This window comes from Xyrauchen texanus, chromosome 10 (assembly GCF_025860055.1).
Source record: "Xyrauchen texanus isolate HMW12.3.18 chromosome 10, RBS_HiC_50CHRs, whole genome shotgun sequence".
Classification (NCBI taxonomy): Eukaryota; Metazoa; Chordata; class Actinopteri; order Cypriniformes; family Catostomidae; genus Xyrauchen; species Xyrauchen texanus.
The window spans coordinates 36,648,683-36,661,622 of NC_068285.1; the positions used below are offsets into that span (position 1 = coordinate 36,648,683).

The following is a 12,940-nucleotide window of genomic DNA, read 5'->3' on the forward strand; positions in this document are numbered from 1 at the left end:
CAGTTTGTCCAGATACTCAGGTGACATTTCACCCCACACTTCCTGTAGCAGGAAGCCATAGATGTGGCTGTCTTGTCAGGCACTTCTCACGCACCTTACAGTCTAGCTGATCCCACAAATGCTCCATAGGGTTAAGATCCATAACACTATTTTACAATTATCTGTTGTCCAATGTCTGCGTTTCTCTATCCTTTTCTTTTTCAAAAGTGAATTGTTCTTTACAATTCTTCCCATAAGGCCTGCACCCCTGAGTCTTCTCTTTACTGTTGTACATGAAACTGGTGTTGAGCGGGTAGAATTCAATGAAGCTGTCAGCTGAGGACATGTGAGGTGTCTATTTCTCAAACTAGAGACTCTGATGTACTTATCCTCTTCCACATCTCTTTCTGTCCTTGTTAGAGCCAGTTGTCCTTTGTCTTTGAAGACTGTAGTGTACACCTTTGTATGAAATCTTCAGTTTTTTGGCAATTTCAAGCATTATATAGTCTTCATTCCTCAAAACAATGAGTCTCTAGAGAAAGCAGTTTTTTTTTGCCATTTTTGACCTAATACTGACCTTAAGACATGTCACTATTGCATACTGTGGCAACTCAAAAACAAACAAAGACAATGTTAAGCTTCATTTAATGAACCAAATAGCTTTCAGCAGTGTTTGATTTAATGGCAAAATGATTTTCTAGTACCAAATTATCAATTTAGCATGATTACTCAAGAATAAGGTGTTGGAGTGATGGCTGCTGGAAATGGGGCCTGTCTAGATTTGAACAAAAAATACAGTTTTCAAATAGTGATGGTGCTGTTTTTTTACATCAGTAATGTCCTGACTACACTTTGTGATCATTTGAATGCCACTTTGATGAATTAAAGTACCAATTTCCTTCCGAAACAGCAAAATCTGTATATTATTCCATTTTGGCCATCAGTGTGCACACACACACACACACACACACACACACACACACACACACACAAGGAATGGGGTGAATGAATTCAAGAGAACTCACGCTCCAGGTCCTTGCCACGTCCATGAGATTGTATCCTATCGAAAGAAGGGATTGAATACGGTTAGCATCTCAAACAGACATCTCAAACATGCATATTAAACCAATTGTCTCCACCTTAAACAAACCATCGCATAGACACCCCCATCAACACACAATGCTAAACGTGACTTAAAAACGGAGACCTGACCTTGCTTCTCTCATAGAATAACCCCGAATATTAGTGCCCTTTTCTTTTTTTTTTATTCAGCAAAACACTGAAAAGGCACTGGTCATAATAAGTGATACATCGAAAAGGGTTTAACTAAAGACAATTGAAGAAAAGCATACATAAAACACACAGACAATACAGTATCAAATACATACATAAAGAATATTCTTTACTGAGTTTACATAAGGACATATAAAAAGGAGAAATACATAATGTATAACATTCAATACAGATGACATATGGCAGCAGATAGCTGAATGTCCATTTAAATATGTTGAAGTATATAATATAACTGGGTCAACTGGTTATGGTGTATGAACAGCTATTATAATAAGGGAAGAAATAAAGGGCTTAAAAAAAGTTGCTAAGTGTTATTGAATAAATATATATATATATATATATATATATACGAGGAGTTAACAGAACAGTTAAGATGATACGTTTACACATTGCTTGTCAAATATGCAAAATTATCATTATTTAAATATATCACACACACACACACACACACTAATACCAATATCCACACGAAACAATAGCAGCTGAGGACTCACACACCTCGGCTCCCAGCATTGGCATACCGCCCCCAAAGGTTGACGGCCGCCCGCTTCTTCCGTGATGGCTGTGCCCGAGTCTCTAGCCTTTGCTCATATGATCATTGCAATTTCCCTTTTATTCCCCCAGTTTTCTTGCTTTCTCTGCACACCTCTGTGCCCAACCTTCAGTGGCCACATGAGGTAGAGATCCAGCTTTGACACTCAGGAATATTAGCATACACTTGACGTGCTTCCCAAAAGTGATTGTACGATATCAAGACCCAGCTCCGACACTCAGGGCAACTGAGAGACCCATACAAAAAAATAAATACAAAAAGAAAATGCAGAACTCATTCGCTCCCCATGGAGGCGACACGTCACGCCAAAATCAACACGACCTGTGTTGATGCAGAAATGGCTGGTGTACCATTTATTTCAAGGAAGGATGCCCACTCTTTTAAAATATTCGTCAAAATCTTCATCCTGGATATGTTAATTAGCCATCTTTGTGGAAATTTGTAATCATTTTTGTCATTAAGGGTTAGTGTAACTGGTGTGTGATCAGAGATAATAATTGGTTAATTGCCATTTCTGATATGTTTGGACTAATGGAATTGCTTGTAAAAAGAAATCGATAAAAGAGTATGATTTATGAAAAGTTGAGAAATAGGTATAGTCTCTTGAGGTGGGATTGTTTAGTCTCCAGCTAATCGCCCAGGCCAAGCTCATTTATATATTGCTTAATTAATTTTGTGGTGTTTTAAGTTTTAATGTGATCTGAACTATTAGGTTTGTCAAATGTTAGATTAATGGTTATGCTAAAGTCTCCTCCTACAATGATTATCGATTGTAAGAAATGTTTGGTCCATATGTGTTATAGTCATGTTTTTATTATACACTGAAATACTGATGATAATGTAGCACTCTTCTGGGTCCAATATGGAAGTGTTGGCAATAATGCGATGTGAGAGTTGTGATCCTTGTTTGCAGATCATTGTTTTCCTTTCATAGCGATTCTATTTGCGATTGACTGAATTCCAAACTGGTCTTTAAGTCTTTTATGTCTTTGTGCAACAGTTCAAGGATTGCTAGTTTGTTATTTATTGACTCCTGTACAATCACCTCTACGGCCACTGTTTTGTCATCTGAATTCACAGAATATTCCCCATGTGGGTAGTTTTTTGTGTGGCTGGGACATGGTGAATATTCTGAAGTAGTTGTCATCAATGTTTTAAAGATTCAGTTTTTTATGTCGTTGCTGTGGTTCGGATGTATTGTTTTGTCCTGTGGCAATTGGAAATGAAGGGTATTTGCTTGGTTGGACATTTGGGTGTTTGCTAACAGGGTGTCGCCATTTTGGATCTCATCCGTCGTCTCACGGGATTCTCAGAGCTTCCGCATCCTCCCCCTAGTGCCCTTTTCTTAAATCCTAGTAGAATACACGCTATGAGAGGAGCTCAGACGTGTTCCAAATTTTCCAGCAAGTCTAAATGAAACCTGGTTGCTGTGCTTGTATTATTTATGAGAGAGGGAGACAAAGACATGAGATAGAGTGAAGGGGAAGATAGACATATAGAGAAAGATTGCAACGGCTATAAAATGTAAAAAAAAAAAAAAAGGATTTATAATAGCATTGTCAAAAAGTACTGGTACTTCGGTACTAGGTCAACACTAAAATGAAATGTAGCAATACCAGTTTTACACTGGAGTGGTTGTACCGTGATTGTGCCTTTTTACCACACATGCAATGAGACAGAGTGTGTGAACAATCAAATTCACTTCCTGGTCAAAAAGCCCATCTTGTTGAGCTGTGGTTGTCTATATCTTAGATGTAAACAGTATAAATTATCAAAAGTGCAGTGAAATTTCATTTTGTATCGACTACTGAAATTGTTGTATCACGACAACCCTAGAGAACAGAGAAAACACCATTGATAGATACACTACTCAAATGCAATGATGACATGTTTGTTCTTTTGTTTATAGAAGTCAGTGGGCTATGACAAAGAAAGCCACAGGCTTCATGAATAGAGAAACAGAACACTGTGTTCCAGACAGCAATGAGCGGCTCATCATTGACACTGTAATGACACACCCTGTTTGGGCGGAGTGGTTATTCTTACCATCTCGTTGGGATAACGCAACAGCACAGGCTGTACGGGAACTCCAGGGATGAATGCACCTGCAAGAAAAGAGGGAGAAAAGGATGGTAAACGAGTTTCAATGAGAGAAAGCGCTTGTGTTTTGCATTCGTTGACTCCAGGCACTAGGTGTAGCATTTAAACTACAGCCTGTCCCATTTACTGTGCTGACACATGAGCCATCTGTCCGAGAGCGAGTGCAAATGTAACAAGTAATTTTGTGACGAGATAAACTTGATCAAAAAATGTACTACTTAAAATGTACCCTTATGTTCTTTGAAAGATGTACAATGGCTTTTTGTCTGTGGGTGGTTTAACAGCTTTAAAATATTGGAATACAGTGCACAAGTCATATGACCTCATTTTTGGTACTGTTTAGTCTTTTCTTTTGTTACTATCATTGCAATTACATGGAGAAAAAAAACAGCTTGGACTTTCAGGTAAATATCTACTTGTTATAAAGGCTCCTTTCATATGGACTTTTATTCTGAAACCGTAGCCATGGTAACAGTCCTGCAGTGAGCATTATAGTTAGTTGAGCTGCTGCTATTGGCTGTGTCTGTGTGATCTGTGTGTGCTGTTATCTTAAAATATGTTTATTCCTGTTTAATGTAACATCCAGATATTAGTCGTTGACCTCAAGGTAAGTCTATTTGATTATAGTTGTGTTAACAGTGAGCTGAACAGTGTTATACGATTCCGCGTCATATGTACATGCACTAATCTAATATCTGTTAGCATCATCACTAATATTGTTTCAACTGTGATGATTAATTTTTTATTAATATGCTAATCAGTGTTACTGGTTATTAATGCTGTCTTGATGATACAATGTTAACCTGTTAAACTGTTATCTCCCCAAACGAGTGATAAGCTCCACGTTTTTTTTTTTATGCTTTTCATGTTAGCAACGATGTTATTCATACATGGGAATTGTATGTTATTAACAGCCACTAACTGCTTCTGTTATCCTGTAAAATACCTTGTTTCTGTTTATTGAACTGCATATTTGGTACAGATATGTCACTGAATATTTTGGTTTCATTATGTAACAATGAATGCCTGTTCTTGTGTATATATTCAGTTTATTCATTGCCTTTATTGTATTTCTTGTTTTCAGATGACAAAACGATATCTTTATGTACATCACTGAATTTACATATGTGGTCCACCATGTATCATCAATACACAGTGATTAAGTTGAACATCTGTCTCATAATTTGTGCTCTGACAGGCACCCAGGGGGGTTTACTCATCCATTAGTTAATCAGAACCTAACAGTCCAAAAGCCTCTACAACACTATTGTATTTCGCTGAAAAAAATAACATATGGTGCATTCAGAAAACATTCAGACCCATTCGTCTTTTTTTTTTTTACTTTGTTAATGTTATGCTAAAATGCTTTAAAGTATTATTTTTTTCCACATAAATATACACTCCGTACCCCATAATGACAAAGCAAAAAACAGATTTTTCATAACTTTCCAAATTTATTACAAAGAAAAAACTGAAATCTCATTGACATAAATATTTAGACCCTTTGCTATGACACTTGAAATTTAGATCAGGTGCTTCCCATTTCTCTGGATCATCTTTGAGATGTTTCTACACTTTGATTGAAATCTTGTTCATTTTAATAGAAATCCAAATGAAAATCAATTGCCTGAAGTTGCCTGAATGCCCCTATATATTCTCCCTCTTGGGTCTCAATCTGTGCCATTCAGACCTCATCCCCTCTGGGAGGGTGTGGAGGGAAAAGAGATGCCCTTCAGCTTGCAAACAGCTTCTTATTACCAGCTGCTATCAGACACTTACCAACTCTGCATTGACTGTACTTCCTCACCTTTTACATAAACGTTATGCTTATGCTTCTAAACTATATGCTTCAACTTTTTTTTAAACAGGCTCCAGAAACCTTCCCGTCTACCACAGGTTGTATAAACTTACACCATTGGTTGAGTTACACTTTTATGTGAAATCAACCTACAGATGGCTTACTTATAGTGGACTCTGCTTATTAAGCTGGGATACAAGAAATACATTTAACAGAAGAAAAAAAATATATACACGACAACTTTAAACTAGATTTCTAAATTTTTGGAAGAAAATGAGAATGATTTTTGCCCAGGCAAACTCGGCAGCACAAATGTTATTGGTGGATGCCAGGGCATTACTATGCTTTTGCTAAGGTGTTCTGAGTGGTTTCTAGGGTATTGGTAAATGGTTGCTCACGAATATCTTAATATCTGTCACACACAAAACCTCACACAAACACTTCCCCTGAGCATGAGGTGTGTGTTTAGTTAGCAGATATCAGAGGTGGGGACAGACAGAGAGAGGACATACATACCAGGCTTGAAGGCAATGAGACAGGATCTATTGGTGCATGTGCCCTCTGGAAATATCATGATCTGAAAACAAGCCACAGTCAGAGAGGAAATGGCTTACTAATCAGGCTGCCACAATACCAAGGATTCAGTAGTTGGTGCTAATACTAGTGAACTTTCATGATTCATCATGTTACATTTTTTTGCTGTGGTATGATCTTAAACACACTCCATTTATTAATATTACCAAATATGAAGTCAAATTAAAACAAGGACATGTTTGCCTTCATTTATTTCTTAATTAAGCAAACATTGCCTTCAAGTTTTTAAGCGTAAAATACACATGCAAGCGTTTGTCAGATGGCTTGTGGGTACCAAACTTGTTTTGCATTTGGTACTACATAAAATCAAGAAAGAATTTTAGAAGATAAAGATAAAAATAAAGGCATTTTCATTTTGGTGTCTACTTCGCACCAAAGTACTGGTATACTGTATTTGACGTCACTACTTAGTACTGCTCTTTGGGACGCTCACTCACAAATCCTGATATGAATACAGTGTCCCCAAATGTATTTGGACAACATTGGGGCTGTCGATTTAAAAATCACACAAAATGTTTGTGCTAATTACACAAAACATAATGCATTAAAAAAAATAACGCTATTATAAGCTTGATGTATCACCTTGATATGACAGTAGGGGGCAGTCAGCACGAATCCAACTATACAGGCAACACAGCTCGTCAAACAAACAAGAGCAACAGGCATCTCAACCTTCAACAGACCCTTTATTGCACTCAATGAAAGCTGGTCTGAGCACAATCAAATGAAGGGGTCTGAAGGCACGTTTTTCAACTCTTAAAACTACATTTAACAGTGTTCTAAAACACAATCGGTTAAAGGTAAACTCAGTAATTGTTTCCCAACTATGTTACAATTTATACAATTGAATTACAATTAATTTTATACAATTAATTGTTGTTTCGCTAAATAAATGAATTGTAATTTTGAAACACGTAAAAAATCATGACTACACTCATGAGATGAGGACTTTAGTAAAATCAGTAACCTTATAAAAGTGGTTTTAATCTCCATGGGGCAGGGGCGCCCTCATGGGTTCTGCCTTTTTAGAATAACATGACCAGCTGAATACTATTTGATTAATCTCAGTAACAGTATTGTTATTGGACACTTTGACTCTGATTCAATTAATCATGGCTGATTATGAATAGTGAATTTCTACATTGACATCTGTAACTAAAGATTATTGATTTCGAATGATGCAGCATCCACACCACTAGGTGTCAGTGTAAGTCCAAGATGACATGAGTTAAAAGTTACTTGGAGTACCTTTAAGACTAGAGATGCTGAAAACTAGTGAAAAGCAACAATCAAATTGAAACATACCAAAAGCGCCTGTCCGACACAGGAGAACATAGACCAACAATAGTACATTTAATTGCATTGCATTGCATAACATAATATAAAATGTGGGATCTGCAAACAAATGATGGTTCACCTTTTCTCAGAACTAACTTCACTTTTATCTGAGCCATTTTTGCAATTACTTCAACAGAATTTTAGTGGATGCATGAAGTCATTTCCCCTCAATTTCACACGTGTCGTCGCAGAGTAACCACAGGTGAAGTTAAATCACAATAAACTTATTCCAATAACGGTTGACAACCAGAAAGTGCCCAAATAGTTTATTTTGATTTTGAACAGTATGATTATGCACACCCGGCCCCTTATCAGGCTAATTAAGCCTCCGAGAGGGATAAAGGCCGATGGCAGACGGTGGTGCGACGAGAGAGAGATCGTTTACGGACATGTCCGTCGTGTGTGTGTGTGTGTGTGTGTGTTTATCTTTTGTTTAAGTTATTCATTTACCTCCTTTCCATCGAACTGCGTTACACTTATTTATTTTGTGAATGTTTTTCTTGAAACGCTGTATTTTGATATCTTTCATTTAAATGCCACTTGGCTGAGTACTCTGCTATATATAATGCAATGATATGAATACATTTTTAAGTGTGGCTTAAATGTCCAAATACTGTTTGGGGTCACTATATTTATGATACATTGTTTGATTGCATGATTTAATAAACAATAATCAGATTAATCTCTTCTACTCAATTTCAAATATTTGTATGCAGATGTTAAACTTTAAGGCCAGTTCACACTGCCCAAACAAATGCCAACAGACACCAACACTGTTGTATCTAGAATGTTGAGAAACAAACCTGCCGTGCTCACATTGGTCCAACAAATACCAACAAACGTACGTCTTTTGCATGTCATTGTTCGCCTATGAAGATGACTGACAAGGGAGTTGCGAATGAAGCCAAAGATTTAATATATAAATATAATGTTAATGTTAATAACTACATTTTAAAAACATTTTGTGCTTGCTGGGAACTTATTAATTCTGAGAGTACCGTCAGTGGACGGCAAACTAGTGCCAAAAAAACCAAACATTTTACACATGATGTTTGTACACAACATTTGGGTAAAGTTAATATTTTATATTATTGCAGATATAAGTTAATAATATTGCAGTTCTGCAGAAACTGCAATAATATTTTGAGAACTAAAGGATCTGTGTTTTTCATGCAAGTGAATAAGCACTTCAGCACAAATTAATCTCCATCCGTGTCTTGCATATTTGTAGAAAATCCCTTACGTATATCACCCACACATACTGCTAAACCCAACACTGACATAAAATTATGTTTTCTTTAGACAGGACCAGAATTCTTTAACAATTTTGCAAATTTTTATTGATGATTTGTGATTGACTGTTTCTCCTGCTCTTATCAATGCAGATGCGGTCGTGCACATTCATTTTCTGTGAGTTGACAGGGACGCTTACGTCATTGTCATGGCAACGGTTTGCAATGAAGTCAGATTACGTCAGAGTTTGTTGGAAAAATCATACACACTGCTCAAACAGTCCAAGACCTGACAAACGCTGATTAAACATGTTGAATCTGTGAAAACAGTTGCCTACGAACACCAACAGGGTGACCACACTGATCCGACAAATGCTTGTTGGCATTTGTTGGGCCAGTGTGAACAGGCCTTTACAGACACACATGGTGTAGAACACAAGACAGTAGTGTTTCTTTCCCAAAGGAAGTAGGTGAGTGTTTGTGTGGTACCTGAGGCCACTCGCCAGTAGAACACGCTCTGCGCCTGATCTCCTCAACGGTCTTCCTCCGAGAGTCCTGATCCGAACGGGACACAAACACAGGCCGAATGAACTTAATAAGAGCTGAAAGTGAAATTGAGAGTTTCAATTATGACAGAGTTAAAATTTTTGGGTGAAAATATTCCTATAAACTATGGGCAGTCCTGCAAGTACATTGACCAGAAGAAGTGATTTTTTTTAAAGCCATCTTAAAAACGTCACAGAGGCCAGTCCAGCATGAGAGAATCACAATGTAGCAAGCCATTGGAAATCTATGTCATTCTAAACCACACACCAGCAATAAACAGGCTATGTGCACATTCACTGCACACAGACATTCATATACACAAATACACATCAGTTGAAAGCAAATGAGATGAGTGATGACAGTCACAGCCAGAGAAGTGAACCCTGATTAGCAAATTACCCCAAAACCACATGACACTGAACACCAGCCATTCAAAAACTAAAGTTATGAAAACAGCAACATCTGAATGTGGATACATTTGATGAACAGCATATACACCTCTCAACATCAACCACTTTTTTGACCACCACCTCCATCAGCTGAAAGTTGAAATGGAAAAACCAAAGAGAATAAATAAATACAGATGCATATTTATATAATAATAAAACTCACTTCCCCAAACTGGAATGTCTTTACTCTCTGCCTTCATCACTATAGAGGCCATCGTCATGGTGACAGGTATGGCATCAAAGTAGGATGAGTGGGGGGCCATTGTGAGAATGGGTGCTTCACTAGGCAGAGCTGGCCGTCCCTTCACGCGGATCCAATGGAAGCCTCCGGAAAACCACATTGCTCTCATGATGGCCTTTAGGGCCAAATCCACCAGCCTGAAGAGAGACATAAAGAGGGAGCCAGAGAGATGAGTTAATAATACTGAAGAATATCACTCATTTCCTGACATGATGTGATGATTCAATTGCCTTCATTTCCATGTTCAACTGACAGTAGTCCACAAAATACAGCACTTAAAGGGAGTTTTGTAGCTTTTAGTCCATGTTTGTTAGCTTTGAGGTCATATGCTAGCTACTCCTTAGACAATATGTTTAGCTGAAATATGGCTATAAAAGGCAGTCTTTATCTTCTGGGAAAACAGACCAAACTGTTGATGACTCCAAATTTCCGTCCAATCTAATGCTCTCTAGTATGAACATTTCTCTCCCCCTAATACCATGCCTCTGACTAGCAATAACAAAAATTTGTGCCATCCCAACTTTCAATGGAAATATGTGAACACATATGAAAACTGTTCACCAAGTCATTCTTTAGGTCTTTAAGGATTGACATTAAGTCTGACATTTCTTGGCAAAAATAACATGCACAAAAAAAATATTTTAATTAAAATTATTCAATGTGCTGTTATGAACTCAGTTACACAGAATGAAATATCAAAATTATCCAGTTTTTTAATTATTTACTTTTAAATTTACGGGTTAAATGCATGTTCACACCAAGACAGTCCCCCCCCGGTACGATTGTTTGTTCCGATGAGCTTTTTAATGGGAAGCCTACAATAATTATTTTTATTTAGAGATGTCATTCTAATTTTCCACGAAATCGCAGGCATATGTAATTTGTTCTTGCATGTTTACATCATGTCTGTAAGCTCTGATGAAAGTCTGGCTATGTCGTGTGAGTGTCGGGAAATGGAAAGAGACTTTTGCACAGTACTGTACATTTGTATTTTTTTAATTCTTTCTGATAATATTAATTTTATTTCTTATTTCTTTCTTTCATGCCAATTGTGTTTAGCACTTCATTACTGCTGCATTATGGGCCGCTAAAAGTTGTGCTCAAGATGGAGCATTAGCGGAGCGCTCTTGGAGCAAAAGAAAACAATGACGCTCCGACTTTCAAAAACACTCACTCCTCACTCCGCTCGGCTCACATAATCTCATCAGGACATACTCAGCATTTGACATACTGTAAATGATGATATTACACGCATCACATCATTGTAATTGAGCCTGCTCTAATAAGACACGTTTGCCCCTTAGCTCTTGCTGGTAGATTTGAACTATTCATGAAGGACATTGCACAAAGCACGTTAAACAGAGGACATGGATTAATCAACCTTTCACATGCTAGTTGAAAAAAGATAAAACTGTTTTTCAAAAATAAAATCACACATTTCTGTACTATAAACCATAGATTTTTCTTTATAATAGTATAACATAAAAGAAGATTATTCGATTATATAATGCTTAAAAGTTTAAATCAATTCAAACCCAGCACTGCTCATCTCCACCATTGAAAACTGCTGCACCAAAGAGCCCGGAGGTACGGTTGCCTTCTGTGTGACATCACAGCAATTTCCAAAATGGATTAAATTAATTATTTTCCTCAAAATTCTACAAACAATACCCCATAATGACAACATGAAAGAAGTTTGTTTGAAATCTTTGAAAATGTATTAAAAAAATTAATAAAATAAAAAAAATAAACAAAATCACATTTACATAAGCATTCACAGCCTTTGCTCAATACTTTGTTGAAGCACCTTTGGCACCAATTACATCCTCAAGTCTTTTAAGAGTCTGAGGTCTGAGTATGATGCTACAAGCTTGGCACACCCATTTTTGGGCAGATTCTCCCATTCTTTTCAGGACCTCTCAAGCTACATCAGGTTGGATGGGGAGCGTCGGTGCACAGCCATTTTCAGATCTCTCCAGAGATGTTCAATCGGCTTTAAGTTTGGGCTCGGGCTGAGCCACACAAGGACATTTACAGAGTTGTCCAGTAGCCACTCGTTTGTTATCTTGGCTGTGTGCTTAGGGTCATTGTCCTGTTGGAAGATGAATCTTCACACCAGTACAAACTCCAGAGCGCTCTGGAGCAGGTTTTCATCAAGGATGTCTCTGTACATTGCTGCATTCATCTTTCCCTTGATCCTGACTAGTCTCCCAGTTCCTGCCACTGAAAAACATCCCCACCACATGATGCTGCCACCACCATGTTTCACTGTAGGGATGGTATTGGCCAGGTGATGAGCGGTGCCTGGTTTACTCCAGACATGACCCTTGCCATTCAGGCCAAAGAGATCAATATTTGTTTCATCAGACCAGAGAATTATGTTTCCCATTGTCTGAGAGTCCTTCAGGTGCCTTTTGGCAAACTCCAGGTGGGCTGTCATGTGCCTTTTACTGAGGAGCGCCTTCTGTCTGGACACTCTACCATACAGGCCTGATTGGTGGAGTGCTGCAGAGATGGAAGGTTTTCCTCTCTCCACAGAGAAACACTGGAGATCTGTCAGAGTGACCATCGGGTTCTTGGTCACCTCCCTGACTAAGGCCCTTCTACCTCGATCGCTCAGTTTGGCCGGGTGGCCAGGCCACTGTGCTCATTGGGACCTTCAATGCTGCAGAAATGTTTCTGTACCCTTCCAAAGATCTGTGCCCCCGATACAATCCTGTCTCGGAGGCCTACAGACAATTCCTTTGACTTCATGGCTTGGTTTGTGCTCTGACATGCACGGTTAACTGCTGGGTGTGTGCCTTTCCAAATCATGTC

General features: G+C 38.0%; 1 protein-coding gene across 1 annotated transcript in view; it reads right to left on the reverse strand.

The window, feature by feature from the left end:
* The window catches only part of LOC127651041 (lysophosphatidylcholine acyltransferase 1), a 46,028-nt gene that overhangs the window by 12,532 nt on the left and 20,556 nt on the right, over positions 1-12,940 (reverse strand). Inside the window, exons 3-7 of the mRNA XM_052136745.1 lie at positions 10,046-10,260; positions 9,377-9,489; positions 6,240-6,300; positions 3,872-3,930; positions 1,005-1,039 (exon numbers count right to left, since the gene is read on the reverse strand). Of these exons, the coding sequence (XP_051992705.1) occupies positions 1,005-1,039; positions 3,872-3,930; positions 6,240-6,300; positions 9,377-9,489; positions 10,046-10,260 (483 nt within the window). The remainder of the gene's footprint in view (positions 1-1,004; positions 1,040-3,871; positions 3,931-6,239; positions 6,301-9,376; positions 9,490-10,045; positions 10,261-12,940) is intronic.